Below are 24,742 nucleotides of genomic sequence, written 5' to 3'. Positions count from 1 at the left end.
CGTACGTTCCGAATCCGTCCATTGCTCGCAAAGATTTATGGCCGCTAAGGCTAAGCACTTTGATAATATAGCCAGCGTTTTGTTTATTTACCACTTTGTGTGTTTGGGCTAAACTGCGAGTAATCACGGATATATTTAGCGATAGGTGTGCAGGAAATCCTTTGGGGCGTCACTCAAGCCCTCATATCGTATATTTACAGCTCTACTGCGGTCCCATCGTCTCCCCAAACGCCCAATGCCAATGGGGGCCAGGCGCAGGACACTCGGCTCGAAGCATGTCCAAGCAAACGACAGTGGAACGCCGGAAGGAAAAGCCAGCATTTCAACGATTCAAGGATCACTGCCGCCACTTCACGGCCTTCATGTTCAGCAATGTGGGCATCATACTGCTAGTCACCTTCTACACGATTTGCGGCGCCTTTATTTTCCAGGCCATCGAAATCTTCGAATACGAGCGACTCAGGTCGGAGAAGCCGAATAGGTTCATCGAGCGCAATGTCAGCGGGGAGTGCCTCACGCGCATCTGGGAGTTGACGGCCGAAAACATTAGTTTATTCGACCACAAGGCCTACAGGAAACGGTGACATATAGCTAACAACTGAGCAAATCATAAACTAAACTAGACTATTCTACGCTTTTAGTGTCAATGACGTACTTCTGGAGTACCAGCGGGCGATTGTTAAGAAGCAACTGAAGGGACCCGATGTGGAGCAATGGAGCTTCTCGGGGGCCTTTCTCTATTCGCTGACCGTCATCACAACGATCGGATATGGTAACATAACATCCCACTCCGAGTGGAGTAAGCTGGCGACCATTCTGTATGCGATAATCGGGATGCCTTTGTTCCTGCTCTACCTCTCAAACATTGGCGATGTGCTGGCCAAGTCCTTCAAGTGGATTTACTCCAAGGTCTGCCTGTGCCGCATATGTCCTGGAGTGGCCAAGCGCCGGATAATACGGGAGAGACGAAAGATGCAACATCTTGCGCGGGCGGTGAGTGAGAGCGTCTCTCATCAAGTGGGATATCATCACACATATAATTTCAGCTCCAAATGCACCACATGGAGAGTGGCGGCGGAAGCAGTAGCTACTCCAGCAGCAGCTCTACCACCAACAGCAACAGCAACAGCAGCAGTAGCACCGACTACACGAAGAGCTCTTATCACAGCTCCAGCATCGTGGATGTGGCGTACAGCGGATCCGATTCGGATATTGAGCGAGAGATACGCGGCAGCACGGATGAGATAACTGTCCCTCTGACAGTCTGCATTTTTGTCATGGTCGGGTAAGAGCTGCAGACTTCTTAAAATGCTGCCACACACAGATCCCTTAAACACGCTGCACTCCTTCTCTTTCAGGTACATTCTGTGGGGTGCCTTGCTCTTCGGTCGCTGGGAGGACTGGAACTACTTGGATGGCAGTTACTTTTGCTTAATCTCGCTCAGCAGTATTGGATTTGGTGATTTGGTGCCAGGCGACCGGGTGGTAAGATCATCACGAATACAAATAAGAACCGTCTTTCTCTTGATAGATAACCGCCGATAGGGACAAAGTTGAGTTCAGCTTTATTCTCTGTGCCGTACAATCTATTGCTGGGAATGGCCAATCTGTGCTTCAATCTGATGCAGGTAAGTGATCGTATTCTGTCGTTTAATGGATCTAATGATTATTCTTTATGATAGGAGGAGGTCGTACACAACATACGAGCTATTAAGCGGGGACTCAAAGCCTGCTTCCGTTGTCACAGCTCTTAGAGGCCTCTGGTCCGGGTCTTGGGTTACCAATTACAATTACGTTTTATCGTACAAAATTATAATTATTAAAATTTATCTTTAGGTAGATTTGTACATATAGTAGGGCTAACTACGACTAAGTAGGACTAAAAGGAATATGTTTCTTCATGAAAGGGACATTTAATACGCTGCTACACCCTAAGACATATTGCAATTGACTTGAAGGGCGAACAGTAAATTTTTAAAACGTAGACAAATCAGCGGCAATAAAACACGTGCGATTCATCCATTTCCGTGGCTTTTTATTTACCCGATCTAAACGCTTTTGTCTTGCCAGCAAAGCATTCACCTCGTGGTCTAGTTGCAGCTGAGGGCTGGCGGACAGCTCTATGTAGTTGGGCACTGTGGAGGAACGCCTATCCATGAAGGCCTCCTGAAACTGTTGGACCAACTCTTCGGCTATGTTCCCTTGGGCGGACGTTGTCAGCAGATCGAAGGCTGTTTTGTCTTGGCAGTGACCTGCCTTTGGATGATTTCCTTTTGGACAACAGGCGAGCTGATAGCATTTTGCAGGTCGTAGGGCTCAATAGTCTTGTGTGTGTCCTCAAGGAAGTTCCGCCTGCGCACTTCTATATGCATGCTCGGATTTGGACCCTTCGTTGCAGATAGTGGTTGCCGTTTCTTGTTTTGCACCGGCGACCATTTCGTCGGCGGCTTGGCTTTGCCGATATTGTCGGTCTTACGACGCGCGTAAGTGCGCTCCGGCGGCTTCACCCGTATTGAGCTTCTCAGAGGTGGGCTTGCGTTCAAATTAGAGTTGGGTGTGCTCGACACCCTCATCCTCGCGTCTGTGATGCTCAAAACTTCAGGCGGCAGAAGCGGAGGATGGGATTCTAAGCTGGAGTTCGAATAGGACTGGTTCACATGAAGAGATACGTCCTGTATCTCGGATTCGAATGGAATTGCTTGGCAACGCGCTGGCTCTGGTGTCAGCTCAACGGGTTTGTCGGCAGCGCGGATTCGACGAATAGAAAGTGAAGTTGGAATTGCTTGGCAACGCGCTGGTTCTGGTGTCAGCTCAACGGTTTTGTTGGCAGAAAGTGAAGTTGGAGTGCTCCTTGCCAGAGGTGGTGGTAGTGTAGACGAAATCATCCTCTTCGGTGCTCGCACCGGCGGACTGCTCACAGGTTGAACGGTCGGGTATACAGCATAATGTTTTGGAGGGTGATCCGGTCTTTGACAATCTGCGGTATGAACAGCTCCGTGTCATACCCCGGGCACTCCACCATCACCACGGCCCTTCCCGACAGCAACTGAATTGTCCGCTCCGCCCGCGGACTTTTGCTCACCACCGCCGGCAACGACGGATTCGATTTTGGTGGTGTGGGTGCCATTGTAATGAATTAACGTACGCCTTCCGATGGAGATAATTTTTACCAAAGTTAATATCAATGTTGTAGCAAACTATTTGTGTGATGGCTGTGTATAAGAACGATGTAAGCAACTAGAAAGAACAACTAGAATGAAGTAAAACAAACTGTGAACTTACTGGAATGTTTCCGACTGTTTTTGGAAAATTATGATAAAATTTGAATTTGTTGGTCAAAAAAGAGAAGCTTCGATTGTGCTCGGTGATGGAATTTTTATAATTATTATAGGGCTACAACATCGATAGTTTTTTTTATATGGTTTTATCTCAGAAAAACGTCTGGTGCAGTGCAATACTAGGACTCTATGACTAGTTTGTACTATCCTACTCGTATTTTCTGTTTTAATTAAATTATCACCTATAAATTAAATATAAATGTAATGAAAACATATCGATAGTTGATGATATCGCACTATCGGCAGTCGATAGTACCACTAACCATACAGTATATTGATGGCCAGTTCATACAACGAAAGCGTCACACACTGGCTAGCGCGTTCAGTACCCCCGAGTGACGTCATCATGAGAGAGAGAGCGCAGAGAGAACATCTTTGCATGTTTAGTACACACGCAATATGTTTCGACAAAAATATGTGGTTGTATGCTTTTTCAGATTTTTTGAACTCTCTCAGGTCTGGTTCTGTTTTGCCACCAGCATGTTTTAGTGTATGGGTGCACATGCATTCTCACGTACTTTGCGTGTGTGTGTTTAGTATTGCTGGCCGCTAGGACTGAAATTTGAGTTTGGTTCTTGTTTTGGGTCTTTTGATGGACTGACCTACCGCCACAAAATAAATGAAGAATGGGCAGGGGGTGGGGGTATGGTACATTTTTATAGCCAATAGGAACAAATCAATTTGCAATGGCTACGCAGCGCCCGACGTCACGCTCAGACTGATTTTCTGTCTCTCTCGCACGCAGTCTTTGTCGTGTCGTTTAATATTAGCGGCGTCTGCCGGAGGAGAACCATACTGACTTAGTATCGGGTATAACCGTAGAGTTGCGGTGTCCGCAGCAACTCACAACGTTCCCCCTCGTTAGTCCTACTTAGTCGTAGTTAGCCCTACTATATGTACAAATCTACCTAAAGATAATAAATTTAAATAATTATAATTTAGTACGATAAAACGTAATTGTAATTGGGAACCCAAGACCCGGACCAGAGGCTTCTAAGAGCTGCGACAACAGAAGCAGGCTTTGAATCCCCCCTTAATAGCTCGTATGTTGTGTACGACCTCCTCCTATCATAAAGAATAATCATTAGATCCATTAAACGACAGAATACGATCACTTACCTGCATCAGATTGAAGCACATGGCAATCACGGCCATTCCCAGCAATAGATATACGGCACAGAGAATAAAGCTGACCTCAACTTTGTCCCTATCGGCGGTTATCTATCAAGAGAAAGCTCATAGACGGTTCTTATTTGTATTCGTGATGATCTTACCACCCGGTCGCCTGGCACCAAATCACCAAATCCAATACTGCTGAGCGAGATTAAGCAAAAGTAACTGCCATCCAAGTAGTTCCAGTCCTCCCAGCGACCGAAGAGCAAGGCACCCCACAGAATGTACCTGAAAGAGAAGGAGAGCAGCGTATTTAAGGGATCTGTGTGTGGCAGCATTTTAAGAAGTCTGCAGCTCTTACCCGACCATGATAAAAATGCAGACTGTCAGAGGGACAGTTATCTCATCCGTGCTGCCGCGTATCTCTCGCTCAATATCCGAATCGGATCCGCTGTACGCCACATCCACGATGCTGGAGCTGTGATAAGAGCTCTTCGTGTAGTCGGTGCTACTGCTGCTGTTGCTGTTGCTGTTGGTGGTAGAGCTGCTGCTGGAGTAGCTACTGCTTCCGCCGCCACTCTCCATGTGGTGCATTTGGAGCTGAAATTATATGTGTGATGATATCCCACTTGATGAGAGACGCTCTCACTCACCGCCCGCGCAAGATGTCGCATCTTTCGTCTCTCCCGTATTATCCGGCGCTTGGCCACTCCAGGACATATGCGGCACAGGCAGACCTTGGAGTAAATCCACTTGAAGGACTTGGCCAGCACATCGCCAATGTTTGAGAGGTAGAGCAGGAACAAAGGCATCCCGATTATCGCATACAGAATGGTCGCCAGCTTACCCCACTCAGAGTGGGTTGTTATGTTACCATATCCGATCGTTGTGATGACGGCCAGCGAATAGAGAAAGGCTCACGAGAAGCCCCATTGCTCCACATCGGGTCCCTTCAGTTGCTTCTTAACAATCGCCCGCTGGTACTCCAGAAGTACGTCATTGACACTAAAAGCGTAGAATAGTCTAGTTTAGTTTATGATTTGCTCAGTTGTTAGCTATATGTCACCGTTTCCTGTAGGCCTTGTGGTCGAAGAAACTAATGTTTTCGGCCGTCAACTCCCAGATGCGCGTGAGGAACTCCCCGCTGACATTGCGCTCTATGAACTGATTCGGCTTCTCCGACCTGAGTCGATCGTATTCGAAGATTTCGATGGCCTGGAATATAAAGGCGCCGCCAATCGTGTAGAAGGTGACTAGCAGTATGATGCCCACATTGCTGAACATGAAGGCCGTGAAGTGGCGGCCCGGATCCTTGAATCGTTGAAATGCTGGCTTCTCCTTCCGGCGTTCCACTGGCGTTTGCTTGGACATGCTTCGAGCCGAGTGTCCTGCGCCTGGCCCCCATTGGCATTGGGCGTTTGGGGAGACGATGGGACCGCAGGATAGCTGTAAATATACGATATGAGGGCTTGAGTGACGCCCCAAAGGATTTCCTGCACACCTATCGCTAAATATATCCGTGATTACTCGCAGTTTAGCCCAAACAAACAAAGTGGTACATAAACAAAACGCTGGCTATATTATCAAAGTGCTTAGCCTTAGCGGCCATAAATCTTTGCGAGCAATGGACGGATTCGGAACGTACGAATGAGTGTTCATGTGTGTGCCCGTACGAGTATGCTGCCTTGCCTGTATGGAACCAAAATTTCTGATTCTTATAGATAAGTCCTTTCACTAAGAAATTACAAGAATCTCCGTCTCATTTGAAGCACAGCTACCCTTCTTTCATTCATTCAGTAGTTGCCAGCTTAATTATTACTATTTATATGAATATTTTCTCTTGATTAATCCGCACGCATATTCACACGCATGAATTCACTACGCAATGCGGAATGGAATGGAATCTCTGATCGCCTGGAAATTCTGTGTAGCATAGCATGTACATACATATGTACATATGTACTCGTAAACTACGAGTAGGTGCAAAATGGTATCCAAACTCTGTCCGGACAGCACTAAAACAATGTATCAAGATCTTTACGAGTATGCGTTGCAGATCGTATATTGCACGATAATCCCAGACTAGACTATAAAAATAAAACACCTACTCGTACAGGCAAGGCAGCATACTCGTACGGGCACACACATGAACACTCATTCGTACGTTCCGAATCCGTCCATTGCTCGCAAAGATTTATGGCCGCTAAGGCTAAGCACTTTGATAATATAGCCAGCGTTTTGTTTATTTACCACTTTGTGTGTTTGGGCTAAACTGCGAGTAATCACGGATATATTTAGCGATAGGTGTGCAGGAAATCCTTTGGGGCGTCACTCAAGCCCTCATATCGTATATTTACAGCTCTACTGCGGTCCCATCGTCTCCCCAAACGCCCAATGCCAATGGGGGCCAGGCGCAGGACACTCGGCTCGAAGCATGTCCAAGCAAACGACAGTGGAACGCCGGAAGGAAAAGCCAGCATTTCAACGATTCAAGGATCACTGCCGCCACTTCACGGCCTTCATGTTCAGCAATGTGGGCATCATACTGCTAGTCACCTTCTACACGATTTGCGGCGCCTTTATTTTCCAGGCCATCGAAATCTTCGAATACGAGCGACTCAGGTCGGAGAAGCCGAATAGGTTCATCGAGCGCAATGTCAGCGGGGAGTGCCTCACGCGCATCTGGGAGTTGACGGCCGAAAACATTAGTTTATTCGACCACAAGGCCTACAGGAAACGGTGACATATAGCTAACAACTGAGCAAATCATAAACTAAACTAGACTATTCTACGCTTTTAGTGTCAATGACGTACTTCTGGAGTACCAGCGGGCGATTGTTAAGAAGCAACTGAAGGGACCCGATGTGGAGCAATGGAGCTTCTCGGGGCCTTTCTCTATTCGCTGACCGTCATCACAACGATCGGATATGGTAACATAACATCCCACTCCGAGTGGAGTAAGCTGGCGACCATTCTGTATGCGATAATCGGGATGCCTTTGTTCCTGCTCTACCTCTCAAACATTGGCGATGTGCTGGCCAAGTCCTTCAAGTGGATTTACTCCAAGGTCTGCCTGTGCCGCATATGTCCTGGAGTGGCCAAGCGCCGGATAATACGGGAGAGACGAAAGATGCGACATCTTGCGCGGGCGGTGAGTGAGAGCGTCTCTCATCAAGTGGGATATCATCACACATATAATTTCAGCTCCAAATGCACCACATGGAGAGTGGCGGCGGGAGCAGTAGCTACTCCAGCAGCAGCTCTACCACCAACAGCAACAGCAACTGCAGCAGTAGCACCGACTACACGAAGAGCTCTTATCACAGCTCCAGCATCGTGGATGTGGCGTACAGCGGATCCGATTCGGATATTGAGCGAGAGATACGCGGCAGCACGGATGAGATAACTGTCCCTCTGACAGTCTGCATTTTTGTCATGGTCGGGTAAGAGCTGCAGACTTCTTAAAATGCTGCCACACACAGATCCCTTAAACACGCTGCACTCCTTCTCTTTCAGGTACATTCTGTGGGGTGCCTTGCTCTTCGGTCGCTGGGAGGACTGGAACTACTTGGATGGCAGTTACTTTTGCTTAATCTCGCTCAGCAGTATTGGATTTGGTGATTTGGTGCCAGGCGACCGGGTGGTAAGATCATCACGAATACAAATAAGAACCGTCTTTCTCTTGATAGATAACCGCCGATAGGGACAAAGTTGAGTTCAGCTTTATTCTCTGTGCCGTACAATCTATTGCTGGGAATGGCCAATCTGTGCTTCAATCTGATGCAGGTAAGTGATCGTATTCTGTCGTTTAATGGATCTAATGATTATTCTTTATGATAGGAGGAGGTCGTACACAACATACGAGCTATTAAGCGGGGACTCAAAGCCTGCTTCCGTTGTCACAGCTCTTAGAGGCCTCTGGTCCGGGTCTTGGGTTCCCAATTACAATTACGTTTTATCGTACAAAATTATAATTATTTAAATTTATCTTTAGGTAGATTTGTACATATAGTAGGGCTAACTACGACTAAGTAGGACTAAAAGGAATATGTTTCTTCATGAAAGGGACATTTAATACGCTGCTACACCCTAAGACATATTGCAATTGACTTGAAGGGCGAACAGTAAATTTTTAAAACGTAGACAAATCAGCGGCAATAAATCACGTGCGCTTCATCCATTTCATTGGCTTTTTATTTACCCGATCTAAACGCTTTTGTCTTGCCAGCAAAGCATTCACCTCGTGGTCTAGTTGCAGCTGAGGGCTGGCGGACAGCTCTATGTAGTTGGGCACTGTGGAGGAACGCCTATCCATGCAGGCCTCCTGAAACTGTTGGACCAACTCTTCGGCTATGTTCCCTTGGTCGGACGTTGTCAGCAGATCGAAGGCCGTGCCTTTCAGCGCATCAAACTGCTGTTTTGTCTTGGCAGTGACCTGCCTTTGGATGATTTCCTTTTGGACAACAGGCGAGCTGATAGCATTTTGCAGGTCGTAGGGCTCAATAGTCTTGTGTGTGTCCTCAAGGAAGTTCCGCCTGCGCACTTCTATATGCATGCTCGAATTTGGACCCTTCGTTGCAGATAGTGGTTGCCGTTTCTTGTTTTGCACCGGCGACCATTTCGTCGGCGGCTTGGCTTTGCCGATATTGTCGGTCTTACGACGCGCGTAAGTGCGCTCCGGCGGCTTCACCCATATTGAGCTTCTCAGAGGTGGGCTTGCGTTCAAATTAGAGTTGGGTGTGCTCGACACACTCATCCTCGCGTCTGTGATGCTCAAAACTTCAGGCGGCAGAAGCGGAGGATGGGATTCTAAGCTGGAGTTCGAATAGGACTAGTTCACATGAAGAGATACGCCCTGTATCTCGGATTCGAATGGAATTGCTTGGCAACGCGCTGGCTCTGGTGTCAGCTCAACGGTTTTGTCGGCAGCGCGGATTCGACGAATAGAAAGTGAAGTTGGAATTGCTTGGCAACGCGCTGGTTCTGGTGTCAGCTCAACGGTTTTGTTGGCAGAAAGTGAAGTTGGAGTGCTCCTTGCCAGAGGTGGTGGTAGTGTAGACGAAATCATCCTCTTCGGTGCTCGCACCGGCGGACTGCTCACAGGTTGAACGGTCGGGTATACAGCATGTTTTGGAGGGTGATCCGGTCTTTGACAATCTGCGGTATGAACAGCTCCGTGTCATACCCCGGGCACTCCACCATCACCACGGCCCTTCCCGACAGCAACTGAATTGTGAATAATAGCTCCGCCCGCGGACTTTTGCTCACCACCGCCGGCAACGACGGATTCGATTTTGGTGGTGTGGGTGCCATTGTAATGAATTAACGTACGCCTTCCGATGGAGATAATTTTTACCAAAATTAATATCAATGTTGTAGCAAACTATTTGTGTGATGGCTGTGTATAAGAACGATGTAAGCAACTAGAAAGAACAACTAGAATGAAGTAAAACAAACTGTGAACTTACTGGAATGTTTCCGACTGTTTTTGGAAAATTATGATAAAATTTGAATTTGTTGGTCAAAAAAGAGAGGCTTCGATTGTGCTCGGTGATGGAATTTTTATAATTATTATAGGGCTACAACATCGATAGTTTTTTTTATATGGTTTTATCTCAGAAAAACGTCTGGTGCAGTGCAATACTAGGACTCTATGACTAGTTTGTACTATCCTACTCGTATTTTCTGTTTTAATTAAATTATCACCTATAAATTAAATATAAATGTAATGAAAACATATCGATAGTTGATGATATCGCACTATCGGCAGTCGATAGTACCACTAACCATACAGTATATAGATGGCCAGTTCATACAACGAAAGCGTCACACACTGGCTAGCGCGTTCAGTACCCCAGAGTGACGTCATCATGAGAGAGAGAGCGCAGAGAGAACATCTTTGCATGTGTTAGTACACACGCAATATGTTTCGACAAAAATATGTGATTGTATGTGTTCGGAGCAGAACCCAGCCGATTAGCTGCTTGCCAAATAGCACCTACATAATTCTTGGCCCTCAGCCGCTTATTTTGTTTGTTACTTATGTCTATGTCACTCATTTGTTTGTTAAAGCTCTGCGCTTGCTTGCCCTGCTAAACGCTCTCTGCCAGCTCGCTCTTCGCTATCTCCGCTTTGCGTCTGCCTAACGACGTCGGCCGAGCGAAGCTGCGCTTAGCGATCGGAGCGGCAATGTAAAGGGCAGGCAAGCCACACTTGCAATTTGGATGTCACGCATTAAAGAACATATCGTAATTTTATTTCTGCGCCGAGTTTTATTTAATTCGAAATAATTAGTCGGCCGATTGGGGATAAAAAACATTATCTCCACATAAAATTTGGTGACCCAGACGTGATATCTGAGTTGCAGTGTCAATTAATAATCATTCGCGATCGACATTCGTTAGCCATAGCAAATTTTCGGCGGTTAAGCACAATTCGGTGCTAAAACACACTTACATACACCTACATACACGCATTGCTGGCTATTAATTTCTCTGTCGCGACAATTCGGTCAGTGCAGTGCGGTAGGCAGTGCAGCGAACTCACTAATACACACAAGCGGAGTACAAAGCGGAATCGGACAGCTCGCACAGCCGCACAGCTAAAGGCATTAGCTATAATCCCTTTGCTTTCGGTTCCCACGTTTATACGTATACAGGGTGTCTTTTTCGGTCGTGCTGAGTGACTCTTTTAAAACCTCAACATGGCAGCACCTGAGCCTACCAATGTCGCGAACGCAGCAATGCCGAGTGATGTAGATTTCTACAAGCACAAGGCCGAGTCCATCGCGCGCCAACTAAAGGCCATGGATCGCTTTCTCACCAAGGAAGAGCTTGCCGAGTTAGATGAGGCAGAACTTCGAGCTCGCTTAGAGCAGATCGAGCGAATGAATGCGGATTTCGATGCCGCTCAAACGAGCCTTGAAAGGCTGGATTTCCTGCAGTTAGCCCATGATGCCCGGCTGGACTTTTCGAATGTTTATGTCAAGGTTAGGTCCAGGCTGTCGCGGGAGTTGATGGCTGCTCGCACGGTAAATGTTGCCAATTCAACGGCTCGGCATACTCTCGAGGGGAATTCGTCGTTGTTCGCCTATAATAGTATAGGCCGTTCTCGAATGCCCGAGTTGCAGCTTCCGCGATTCAGTGGGAGCTACATGGATTGGCCAGAATTCCACGCAATGTTTTCGACAATGGTGCACAAAGACCATCGTATACCAATCATCGAAAAATTCCAATATCTTCGTGGATGTCTAGATGGTGCTGCGCTGGATACGATTCGTTCCTTGGAACTTTCTGAGGAGAATTACGACAAGGCGTTGAATTTACTAATGTTGCGATTCGATAATAAACTGTTACATTTTTAGGCACACGTCAAGGCTATTTTCGGACTGCAAGGGGTGGAGAAGGGCTCGGCTATCGGCTTACGCGCGCTCAGCGATAAAATCAATTCGCACTTGCGTGCACTTCAGACCTTGGCGACCCCGCAGGAGATTTCCGATGGGTTGCTGATCTTCATCATAGGCACGAAATTGGACAAGGAGGTGAAGAAGCGCCATTTATGTCTAAACTGCCTCAACAAAGGCCATTCATTGCAACGCTGCAAGTCAGGGGCATGTAGAAATTGCCAAGCCAAGCATCACACACTGCTCCACATGCAGTCGGGCGCAGACGCTGAGTTGCCGTCGCCGAGCACGGAATCGACCCAGCATGATCCTGCAAGTGCCCTAGTAGCAAGCAAATATATTAGCCCTCCCCCCTCGAGTCAAAAATCTCTGCCTAGCCAAAACGTGCTGCTAGCTACTGCAATCGTATATGTCAGGGGCCGTTTTGGATCGCTTATTCCATGTCGTGCCATTTTAGATTCCGCTTCTCAGGTTAACTTTATAACATCGAGACTCGCCAATCAGCTGCAGTTAGATCCTCACCCGTCTCACGTTAAAATCGCCGGTATTGGAGAGTCAATTCTACCATCCAGCAAGGCTGTGGACATCGTCCTGCAATCTCAAGACGAAAGCTATCGCGGTTTCCTCTCTGCAATTATCACTGCCTCAATCACAGGAATGCAGCCTAACTTCGGCCTAGACGCAAAGGATTGGCCAATGCCAAATAATCTAAAACTGGCTGATCCTAATTTCGCCAAGCCCCAGCGTGTCGATCTGTTGATAGGTGCTGGTTTGTTTTTCGAATTAATGTGCGTTGGACAGATTCGACTGTCAGACCAATTGCCAACATTGCAGAAGACGAAACTTGGCTGGATAGTGTCAGGAAGTATTAAATACTCTGAGAAAGCCCGTGCGGCGCTAGAAGCCGTTGAAGATCCCCCTGTCATCTCCGCTTGCGAGACTAATTTGTGCGATATTGTAAGGCGGTTTTGGGAAGTCGATGGAGATTATTCGCCCTCATCAATTTCGGAGGAAGATGTTCATTGCGAACAGCATTTCGTCACAAACTGCATTCGCCTAGAGTCCGGAGCTTACTCCGTGCGTTTGCCAACCAAATTCAGTCTAGAGGAATTAGGAGAATCGTATCAGCAGGCGCTACGTAGATTTCTCAATTTGGAGAGGAAGCTAGCAAAAAATGCACAGCTTAAGGCAAAATATATGGAGTTTCTTCAGGAGTATCGTGATTTAGGACACATGTCGCCAGCTTCGCGGCAGTCAGACCTCCCGCAGTACTTCTTGCCTCACCATTGCGACCACAAGCAGGATAGTACAACCACCAAATTACGCGTAGTGTTCGATGGATCTGACAAAACAGCGTCTGGAGTATCACTGAATGATGCGCTTATGGCTGGACCCACCATCCAACCTAAAATTCTGATAACTCTGCTTCGTTTCCGCTTTTTTAAAGTCGCCTTGTGTGGCGATATCTGCAAAATGTACCGCTGTGTACGCGTTTCCCATCCCGATACGCACGTGCAGTGCATCCTATGGCGCAATGACCCGAAGGAGGAGATTCAGGTGTTCAAGTTGGAGACTGTTACTTACGGAACCAAACCTGCCGCTTTCTTAGCAATTCGTGCTATGCATCAATTGGCAAATGATGAAGAGTTGCGTTTTCCGCTTGGCGCTGATGTTGTTCGAAGAGATTTCTATGTCGATGATCTCATATCTGGAGGGGACAGCATTGATTCTGTCATCAAGATTCGTCAGCAGGTAAAGGAGCTACTTTCGAAAGGATGTTTTCCCATACGTAAATGGTGTTCCAATGAACCCGCTGCTTTGGAAGGCGTATCGGAGGCGGATCGCGAAAAGTTCCTTACCTTTCATGACGGGACTGAAGTAACCAAGGCGCTTGGTCTAGTTTGGGATCCCACCACGGACAATCTTCTGTTTAGCTTCGCTCACGTCGGAACCGCTGCAGGCCCAATATCGAAGCGTTCGGTCCTGTCTACACTAGCTAGGTTCTACGATCCTCTAGGGCTCATCTCTCCCATCATCACAAAAGCTAAAATATTTATGCAGTCGCTATGGAACGAAAGCCTAAAGTTGAATTGGGACGAAAGCCTGCCCCAGGATCTACATACGACTTGGATTGAGCTGACTTCGCAGTTGTCGATGGTTAAAAACTTTAAGTTTCCACGTTACGTGCTTCGGCAGCAAGCCAGATTAGAAACGCTCTCTGCCAGCTCGCTCTTCGCTATCTCCGCTTTGCGTCTGCCTACCGACGTCGGCCGAGCGAAGCTGCGCTTAGCGATCGGAGCGGCAATGTAAAGGGCAGGCAAGCCACACTTGCAATTTGGATGTCACGCATTAAAGAACATATCGTAATTTTATTTCTGCGCCGAGTTTTATTTAATTCCAAATAATTAGTCGGCCGATTGGGGATACAAAACATTATCTCCACAGTATGCTTTTTCAGATTTTTTGAACTCTCTCAGGTCTGGTTCTGTTTTGCCACCAGCATGTTTTAGTGTATGGGTGCACATGCATTCTCACGTACTTTGCGTGTGTGTGTTTAGTATTGCTGGCCGCTAGAACTGAAATTTGAGTTTGGTTCTTGTTTTGGGTCTTTTGATGGACTGACCTACCGCCACAAAATAAATGAAGAATGAGCAGGGGGTGGGGGTATGGTACACTAGGGCGCGGGAAATGAAATAAAAGCTGTTATTTGTTTGATTTATACCACAAAATATAAAATATTACAATTATATAATTACACATTTATTTCCTTATTTTAAACAGGTTTATTATAAATTATAAAAATTATGCAAACGCCGTCGGTTCTCGACTTTTTTGTTTTTATAACTAAAACAATGATGTATCTACATATATAATATAAGAAAAAATATATTTATGTATACTTAATGAAAACCAATTTGCAATCGATTTTTGCATTATTTACAGCGAAAACATATTGTGTTCGTAATCGTGACTAAAAGAGATTCCGAATTCAAACACAGACTAAACGAGGGGAACGTGGTGTGTTGCTGCGGAGACCGCAACTCTACATTTATACCCGATACTTAGTCAGTATGGTTCTCCTCCGGCAGACGCCGCTAATATTAAACGACACGACAAAAAGTGCGTGCGAGAGAGACAGAAAATCAGTCTGAGCGTGACGTCGGGCGCTGCGTAGCCAGTGCAAATTGATTTGTTCCTTTTGGCTATAAAAATGATCTGATCTGATCCAGATTCAGCAATCTGATAGATATGGTCATTATCTATGATTCTGCGTTTTTAGTTTTGTCGTATCGTCGAAATTGTGGATGCCACAGATTTACTTTTGTGAACAATTTTTCCTGACACAGTTTTAATTGTAGTGTTATTGTCTTCTTTTGCTGTTTCTTTTTTAAATCTTGCAGACAATTTTGATCCTAACCGTGTGTTTATTTTTACGAATATTTCTTGACCTGGTGAGTATAGTATTATCGGTTTTTTTTTCTTGTTGTGATTTTTCAAATCCGAGTCCTGTTTGTTTTTAAGTTTGTCAATATTATTTTGTCGGCTTATTTCGTATTGGTCAGGATTTGTTGTTACGTTTCTACCAAAGAATACTTCTAACGGTTTTCTGTTGGTTACTGAGTGTATCGAGAAATTGAACTCGTAAATGGCCTGATTCAGTAATTCTTGAAATGTGCTATAGATTCCTTTACTTTTTAAACACCGCATTATTTCTGAGAGGGTTGAATGGAATCTTTCTACCTGTCCATTTACTGAGCTTTTGTAGGGTGGAGCTGTAAATATATGAATTCCCAATTGGTCTTTCATCATAAACGTTATGGAAGCTGAATTTAAGGATTTTTCATTGTCAATTACTAAATTTTTTGGTACGCCGAAATAAAACAGAATATCATGCAGGGATGGTTTTATATCTTCGATGGATTTGGATTTAATGATTCTTCCTTGGGCTAATTTGGAAAATTTGTCTATTGCTGTCAAAACTAAATTTCTTTCTGTGGAATAAATATCAATGTGAATAGTGTGACCTGGGTATTGTGGTATTGGTGTTTCCACGATTTCGGGATTAGTGGGGTGTCTGTCGTATTTTACTTCCTTACAAATCTGACACTGCTTTACTATAGTGGAAATTTTCTGTTTCATTTTTGGAAAATAGAATTTTTCGATGAGTTGTTTTTGATTTTCTACGGCATTCCTGTGGGCCCTGTTGTGAACTTTTAAGATCTCTTCTTCTTGTTGGCTTTCGTTACTTAGATCTTCTACTCTACTTTGTGTGAATCTAACTTTGTATTGGAAGAAATTTGATGGGTATATTTTTTGGATTTGTCCCATAATATGTTCGGTTGTTTGAATTCCATTAATAACGGATGTGTTAAGGTTTTTTATTAATATTTGTAATAAATCAGCTTCGGTGAATGTGTTTTGTGTAATTTCATGTCGATGAAATGTTGTAAATGGTATACTAAATTTGTAATTATTTTCGTTTCCTGGAATAATAAAGATTTGGTTTTTAAAAGCATTTATTGGTATAACCATACTATGAATTAACCTTTCGGAGGAACTTTGGCTACTATGTTGAGTCGTGATGGAGTTTATCTCCTTGATTCTGGACAAAGAGTCAGCTACTACATTGGCTTTTCCTGGTTTGTAGATTAGCTGATAGTCGTACTCTTCCAAAAATGTTCTCCATCGTTTTATTCTCGCGTTTCCATTCCAATCGCTCACGGAATGGGTTAAGGGTTGATGGTCGGTGTAAATTTTTACCTTTGCTCCCCCATAGAGATAATTTCTCAAAGACTTCAATGACCATATTATTGCTAGCATTTCTTTTTCGTTTGCTGCACAATTTTCTTCGGCTTTCGAAAGGGTTCGAGAAATGAAGGATATTGGTTTGTCATTTTGAGCAAGAACTGCTCCTAATGCGAAATTTGAGGCATCTGTTGTGAGTTGAAACTCTTTATTGAAATCTGGGTATTGTAAAATGACTTCTGTCGAAATGAGGGTGTTCTTGAGTTTTTTGAAAGCTTCCATGGCCTCTGGGTCAAGGTGAATGATTTTTTTGCTCGAATTGTTTTTAGATACGCGGCCATCTTCCCCTCTTAATAATGAGGTAAGTGGTTTGGCTAGCATTGCATAGTCCTTTATGAATCTTCTATAGTAACCGGACAATCCTAGGAAGGATCTGAGATCCTTTAATGTTTTCGGACAAGGATACTTGGAAATGGCTTCCACCTTTGCAGGATTGGTTTCTATGCCTCTATCGGAAATAATAAATCCTAAAAATTCTACTTTATTTTTCAAGAACTCGCATTTGTCGAGTTGGCATTTAATATTGGCTTGTTCAAGGGTATCGAATATGGTCGCGAGATTGTTAGCATGTGTTTTTTCATCTTTCACAAAAATAATTATGTCGTCAATATAAATATAGCAGATTTCACCAATATGTGGTCGTAGGATATCGTCAAGGGTGCGTTGGAATATTGCCGGTGCATTTTTTAGTCCAAAGGGGAGACGTGTGAATTCGTATTTACCGTTGTTGATGGAGAATGCAGTTTTTTCGATATCTGATTATACCCGATACTCAAAATGAGTATTGGGGTATATTAGATTTGTGGTAAAAGTGGATGTGTGTAACGTCCAGAAGGAATCGTTTCCGACCCCATAAAATATATATATTCTTGATCAGCATCAATAGCCGAGTCGATTGGGCCCTGTCTGTCTGTCCGTCCGTCCGTCTGTCCGTCTGTCCGTACCCTTCAGCGCCTAGTGCTCAAAGACTATAAGAGCTAGAGCAACGATGTTTTGGATCCAGACTTCTGTGATATGTCACTGCTACAAAAATATTTCAAAACTTCGCCCCGCCCATTTCCGCCCCCACAAAAGACGAAAATCTGTGGCATCCACAATTTTAAAGATATGAGAAAACGAAAAACGTAGAATTGTAGAGAATGACCATATCTTTAAGACTGCGGAATCTGAATTTTATCGTATTATTATTATAGCCAGCATCAAGAAAACAATTTCATTTTTTCTCGCCCTGTCTCTCTCTAACACACACGTAGCATAGGCGGCTTTGCTTAGAGTAAAACATTGGCGCCTAGATCTCAGAGACTACAAAAGCTAGAGCAACCAAATTTGGTACCCACACTCCTAATATATCGGACCGAGACGAGTTTGTTTCAAAATTTCGCCACACCCCCTTCCGCCCCCGCAAAGGACGAAAATCTGGCGATATTCAAAAATCTATTAAGGCTATTAAGGCTAGAGTAACCAAATTTGGTATCCGCACTTCTGTTAGATCTTACTATAAAACGTTTATCTCAAAATTTCGCCCCACCCCCTTCCGCCCACACAAAGGACGAAAATCTGTTGCATCCACAATATTGCACATTCGAGAAAACTAAAAACGCAGAATCATAGATAATGACCATATCTGGATCAGATCAGATCATTTTTATAGCCAATAGGAACAAATCAATTTGCAGTGGCTACGCAGCGCCCGACGTCACGCTCAGACTGATTTTCTGTCTATCTCGCACGCACTCTTTGTCGTGTCGTTTAATATTAGCGGCGTCTGCCGGAGGAGAGCCATACTGACTTAGTATCGGGTATAACCGTAGAGTTGCGGTGTCCGCAGCAACTCACAACGTTCCCCCTCGTTTTAATAGAATTTGATGGAAACCACTTTTAAGATCTAGTACTGAAAAGAACTTGTTGTTTCCTAGTTGTGCTAAAACTTCATTTATCTTTGGAATGGGATATTTATCGGCAACAGTAACTAAATTTAGTTTCCTGTAGTCGATGACTACTCTGAATTTTTATACCCGATACTCAAAATGAGTATTGGGGTATATTAGATTTGTGGTAAAAGTGGATGTGTAACGTCCAGAAGGAATCGTTTCCGACCCCATAAAGTATATATATTCTTGATCAGCATCAATAGCCGAGTCGGTTGGGCCCTGTCTGTCTGTCTGTCTGTCCGTCTGTCCGTCTGTCCGTCCGTCCGTCTGTCCGTCTGTCCGTCCCCTTCAGCGCCTAGTGCTCAAAGACTATAAGAGCTAGAGCAACGATGTTTTGGATCCAGACTTCTGTGATATGTCACTGCTACAAAAATATTTCAAAACTTCGCCCCGCCCACTTCCGCCCCCACAAAGGACGAAAATCTGTGGCATCCACATTTTTAAAGATACGATAAAACCAAAAACGCAGAATCGTAGAGGATGATGTATGTTCTAGAGTGTAAAATCTCAACCAGATCGTATAATTATTATAGCCAGAATCAAGAAAACAATTTCATTCTTTCTCGCTCTGTCTCTCTCTAACACACAGGTTTCATGGTCGGCTTTGCCAATTGCAAAATATGAGTTCAAGGATCTCAGAACCTATAAGAGCCAGAGCAACCAAATTTGGTATCCACACTCCTGTGATATCGGACCTTGACCGTTTCGTGTCCAAATTTCGCCACACCCCCTTCCGCCCCCGCAAAGGACGAAAATCTGGGGCATCCACAAATCTCAGAGACTATTAAGGCTAGAGTAACCAAATTTTTTTTTTTTTTTTTTTTTTTCAATCTCTTCAACCGCCTCAAAGGCCTGGCAGGTAGTAATCGTCTGGCGAGCATACTATGGTGTCTAATTAGCCTGTCACTGTATCTGCTGGTGTGCCTTCCAATCTGCTCCTCTACTGTATGCAGATTCAAATCCCGATGTAGGGTGGAGCCGCGCACGTACCAAGGGCAGTTCGTTATTTGCCTCATGGCGCGATTCTGCAAGACCTGTATCCGTTTATAGTTCGATTTGGCAGCTATACCCCAAATCTGCACACCGTAGAGCCAGATCGGGGCTACACAGTGTACATAAACTGCTCTTTTGGCTCTCAGTGACATGGTGCTTCTTCTGTTAATCAGCCACCGCAATTGCTACATTCTTTGCCCACATTTACGAGCCGTAGCTTTCAAGTGTGGACCAAAAGTAAGACGCTTATCAAGGGTGATACCGAGATACTTTGCTTGCTCTGGTTGGTCCAAAGTTACGCCTTCAAACTTTATGGGTGGGGTGTGGTCTATGAGCGCTTTCAGGGTGAAGCATGGATTGGTGGTCTTCAGTGGGTTGACTTTTAAATTCCATCTTTTGCACCAAGCTGCCAAAGAGTAGAGGTACTCTTGGAGACCATCTGCTGCCTCAAGGCGGCACTTGGAGCTGTAGAGCAGTGGCTATATCGTCCGCGTAGGTAGCAAGCAGAGCCTTACGGGGGGCCTCCATATGTTGCTCGCTTGGGGAGGGTAGATCTGCAGTATAGATAGAGTAAAGCAGCGGGCCAAGGACGCTGCCCTGTGGAACTCCAGCTCTCATTTGGCAAGGTGTTGAATGTGTGTTCCTGAACCTGACCATAAACTGACGTCCTTCCAAGTATGATCGTAGGACACCGTAGTATGGTGCTGGGAACAGTTTTTTAATTTTGCTCAGTAGGCCGATATGCCAAACTCTATCGAAGGCTTGCTGCATATCAATGAAGACTGCATTGCAGTATTCTAGATCATCATAGGCCTGTAGGATGTGTCCTGCCAATCTGTGGACTTGCTCCACTGTGCCGTGTCCCTCCCGAAAGCCAAACTGGTGATCCGGCAAGATACGGCATTCCTTGATTATACTACCAAGACGATTGGCAAGAAGCCTCTCCCATACCTTAGATAAGGAAGACAAAAGACTTATTGGCCGATACGACTCAGGGTCGTCCTCCGGTTTTCCAGGCTTATGGATCATCAGGATTGTTGCTATCTTCCACTGCTTAGGGAAAAACTGCATCCTTAACATGGCGTTAAAAATGAGCACTATGTAGAGTATCGCCCGAGTAGGCAATGCTTTCAGTGTGGAATTGCACACTCTGTCAATGCCAGGAGCCTTCTTCCTCGGTAGGAACTTGATGACTTCAACAATCTCCTCAGCCCTGGCTGGTTTAATGGGTAAGGCCATTTGTAGAGGTGTTTGCAGACTATCTTTTGTCTCTTTGTACTGCGCCTCCGTGGCGAATTGGTAATGGGTGAACCTGTCCCCTAAATGATGTGCAAACGAATTGGCCTGCTCTTCTTCGTTTCTAGCAAGTTCACCGTTGGGACACCGGATGGGAATCTGTCTGAACGGTTGTCTCTTAAGAGACTTAGTGGTCTTCCAAAGCGAATATCCAGCATCCACGGTGTAATCCATGGAAGCAAGCTTTTGTTCAAAGAAGTTGCTTCGAAGTTCTCTCAGGGTGTTTCGAAGTTGCTTGGCAGCCCGGTTCCATAGAATTCGGTCCCATGGGTCTTGAGATCGGATTGCGCGTCTGCGAAGTCTCCTTTTTTGTGACAAAAGCTCTCTGGCCTCTCTTGTAAGAACTATTCCATAGGCGGCGCTTGTCGGAGGATGCGAGGGCGTTGAGGCAGCAGCAGCCATGTGTATACTCTCTGTGATGTTATCTACAGCCATCTCGATATCTTCCTCAGAGTTTAGCGTGACGTTCAGTTGAATCGACCTCTCCAAATGTTGCCTAAATGCGAGCAGATCAGTGTGCTTGGTGACTAGATGAGGGCTTGGATTTTCTATAATGCCATCTGTTTTAATGCTGATGACTAAGGCCAGATGGTCGGAGTCCAGATCCCAGCTCTGACTTATTGTTGCTCGAGAATCCGGAATACCATGATGTACTGCGAAGTCTATGCAGGACGGCGTGTGATTGAGTACATATGGGTACCTGGTTGGTGATCCAGTTGCAAGGATCTTAGCGCCAGTAGCAGAGATGGCTTCCGCTAGCTCTCGCCCCCTAGGGGAATTGTAAGTGTCTCCCCACAGCCAGTGTCTGGCATTCCAGTCACCACCAACCAAATACCTTTGCCCGCAAGCACGGAGTGCATCGATGTAATGTCTTTCCTCAATCCTGACTCTGGGAGGGCAGTAAATGGCGCTGAACTCCACATCGCCCAGTCCTGTGGCTACTTTTACTGCTGACATTTGCATGCTGCGTGTCTCAATGACCCTTTGTGGAAAATGACGAAGCGAAGTCTGAACTAAAACCGCAAGTCCACCAACGCTATTATTATTCCGCGATGGCTTGAAGGCTGGATAGAAGGCATATCCATGTATTTTTACAGCTGCCCCTCTTTTAATTCTGATCTCCGTCAAAAGAAGAATGTCAACGCTATTCTTGTGCGCGAAGAGCTCAACTTCTTTTGCTTTCCCTGAAATGCCGTTAGCATTCCAGATGAGAACCTTTAGTGGGTTCATTGAGATGCTGAAACGTTGTTCTGGAGCTGAAGATTAGATCCAGCCCATTGCTTAATCGTGTTGGCCAATTCAAAAACCATTTTTTCAAGTTTTTCAAGGCGTTGATTGGCTTGACTATTATGCTGCTGCTGTTCTTGCTGCTGTTGCTGTAGCCACATAAGAAACTGCTGCTGCTGCTGCTGTTGGAGCTGTTGTTGCCATTGTTGAAATTTTGTCTGCTGTTGTTGTAGCAGTGCATGAACTTCATATGAATTCTGTTGCTGGTTATTCAATCCTTGTGGCTGATGCGCTTGTAGACTATGAAAACGACGCTGAGCAGGTGTAGCAGGTATTGCATTTGAATTACCATTTGCTACGGCAGCATAGGAGGCTCCTGTTTAACTTCTAGTGCCTACCAAAGGTTGGTGCTGAACAATATTTCGCTGGTTCTGCTGTATTGTTGGTCTATTAGCCCCCTTTTTGTGACTAGACTGCAAGGTAGGAAACTGTTGCTGGTCTCCAGGAAGTGTGGTAGAGTAAGCATATGCCACTTGATTATTTAAGGGGACATGACCCGTCCTGTTCGTATTAATTGCCTTCTTTGCGGAGCCCATTGATCGGCGTAGAAACTCCTGATACCATTGGCATCCTTTGTAACTGGCCATATGGCTTCCAGAGCAGTGAATGCAGGTTGGCTGTGCATCTAGGGGGCGTGTGCATTGTGAGGTTTGGTGATTTTCACCGCATCTGGCACAGTTGTGATGTCGGCGGCAGTATTTGGCTGTGTGGCCGAAATCCTGGCATCGACGACATTGAGCAATCTCTGTGGATTTTCGCATCCTTTCAATCCTTATTTTTTGGCGGCAAAGGGTCTTGACTTGGTTAATTTCGTTAATTTTTGCACAAGGCTTAATATTAATGAAAAAATATTAAGTTTTTCGTCCTTGTTAGTCCTTGAGCTTGGATTATGGATGTGAAGGACCTCGAAGCCCAACATTTTAAAATCGGCGGTAATATCATTGTTTAGGGTGCAATGATGTAGGTCTCTTACAACAATTCTATGAGGCTTTTCAGTCTGCAATTGGTATGTGTGGAATTCTATTCCAATGGCATCGAAACAATCCACAATTGCTCTATAGGTATCACTGTCTTTGGGGAGGATTCTGACCGTTTTCCCCTGGTTAGCTTTGACGACAACGTTATTCAAATTTGCAACGTCCTTTATGACATCAAATAAGTCATTTAAGTTGCTAATATTGACAACTATTTGCGGTGGTTTTGGAGGGCCTTTAAGCTGATTACCAGAGCTCGTTGATTCTCCTTGAAGACACTGGTCTGTATTAACTGCTTCATAAAGGTGTTCATCCAGTTGGTCATTTCCAGCGTCTGCATCTACATTCATCCGAACTTCCTCATTATTACTATCACTTGGGATGTTCGTGTCAAGAATGGAAAATCTGTTGTTGGTGTTTGCCTGTTGGCTTGTAGTGGGGGGCAAGCCCAGGTCCCGGCCGCCGCTCCCTTGTTTAGATTTAGATGACAAAGTCTGATCGTTTTTTCTTTTGCCCGTTCTCCGTTTTTGAGCATCCAGAAGTCGTTCGGCAGCAGTGCGAAGTGTTTTTGCCTCAGTGTCGTCGGGGCATGTGGATATGGAGTTTTCTTGGCTATCAAAGCTTAGTGCAGGGCAGATACTGCTTATTGTAGCAGTTGCCATGGTGTAGGTGGTGTTGTTGGTGGCACTAGTGAATGTTACTGTTGTTGTGGTTTCTGTGCATGTAGAGCGTTCAGCCTCTGAACGGTACTCAGAACGAATCTCAGAAGGTAATTTGCCTGATATTAGAAGCATTCTCTCATGATCAGTCCGCTTATTTCTAAGCCGAGAGTCAGATGAACTATTCGCATTCATTATACCGTAGCTGATAAGCGAAGTTTTTATTGCCCCTCTTGTGCGGCTGTGCGCAGACTGAGGGGAATGTCTTGCCCGAAGGGCAGTGAATACAGTTGTAAAAACGTTCACAAATGTGTTTTTTGTTTTTGTCCAATTGCCGACACCGCACAAAGCAGCACCCGAATTTACGATGTATGCTATTTTTAGCACACAAGAGAATGCTCCGCTAAAGCAGAATAAAGAAAACAACTTTGCACAAGCGCGACACAACCGATCTCTATGAAAGTTGATTCGAGACTAACCAAATTTGGTATCCGCACTTCTGTTAGATCTCACTATAAAACGTATATCTCAGAATTTCGCCCCACCCCATTCCGCCCCCACAAAGGACGAAAATCTGTTGCATCCACAATATTGCAGATTCGAGAAAACTAAAAACGCAGAATCATAGATAATGACCATATCTATCTGACTGCTGAATCTGGATCAGATCGGATTATTTTTATACCCAAAAGGAACAAATCAATTTGCACTGGCTACGCAGCGCCCGACGTCACGCTCAGACTGATTTTCTGTCTCTCGTGTTTTATTATCGTTTGTTTGTCGTGTCGTTTATTATTAGCGGCGTCTGCCGGAGGAGAGCCATACTGACTTAGTATCGGGTATAGCTGTAGAGTTGCGGTGTCCGCAGCTATCGTTCATTCTGCTATCTACATTTTTTTGTTCGCCTGCTGATTTTAAGGGCGATTACAACATCAGCAACAAT

At 45.1% G+C, this 24,742-nt stretch overlaps 1 protein-coding gene and 2 pseudogenes across 1 annotated transcript; 1 reads left to right on the top strand and 2 right to left on the bottom strand.

Annotated features, from left to right (window-relative positions):
• Window positions 1-469: 469 nt before the first annotated feature.
• On the top strand, window positions 470-8,589 carry LOC117191756 (annotated as a pseudogene).
• Window positions 4,200-6,138, bottom strand: LOC117191758 (annotated as a pseudogene).
• LOC117191762 lies at window positions 8,360-10,019 on the bottom strand. Its single transcript, XM_033396537.1, has 2 exons — window positions 9,920-10,019; window positions 8,360-9,849 (listed from the first exon to the last, which is right to left on the bottom strand). The coding sequence occupies exon 2, from the start codon at window positions 9,205-9,207 to the stop codon at window positions 8,614-8,616; it is 594 nt and encodes a 197-aa protein (XP_033252428.1). The 5' UTR covers window positions 9,208-9,849; window positions 9,920-10,019; the 3' UTR covers window positions 8,360-8,613.
• Window positions 10,020-24,742: the final 14,723 nt, after the last annotated feature.

Source organism: Drosophila miranda (genome assembly GCF_003369915.1).
Source record: "Drosophila miranda strain MSH22 chromosome Y unlocalized genomic scaffold, D.miranda_PacBio2.1 Contig_Y1_pilon, whole genome shotgun sequence".
Classification (NCBI taxonomy): Eukaryota; Metazoa; Arthropoda; class Insecta; order Diptera; family Drosophilidae; genus Drosophila; species Drosophila miranda.
Note: the sequence above shows the minus strand (reverse complement) of the source record. Positions and strands in the feature narration are given on the sequence as shown.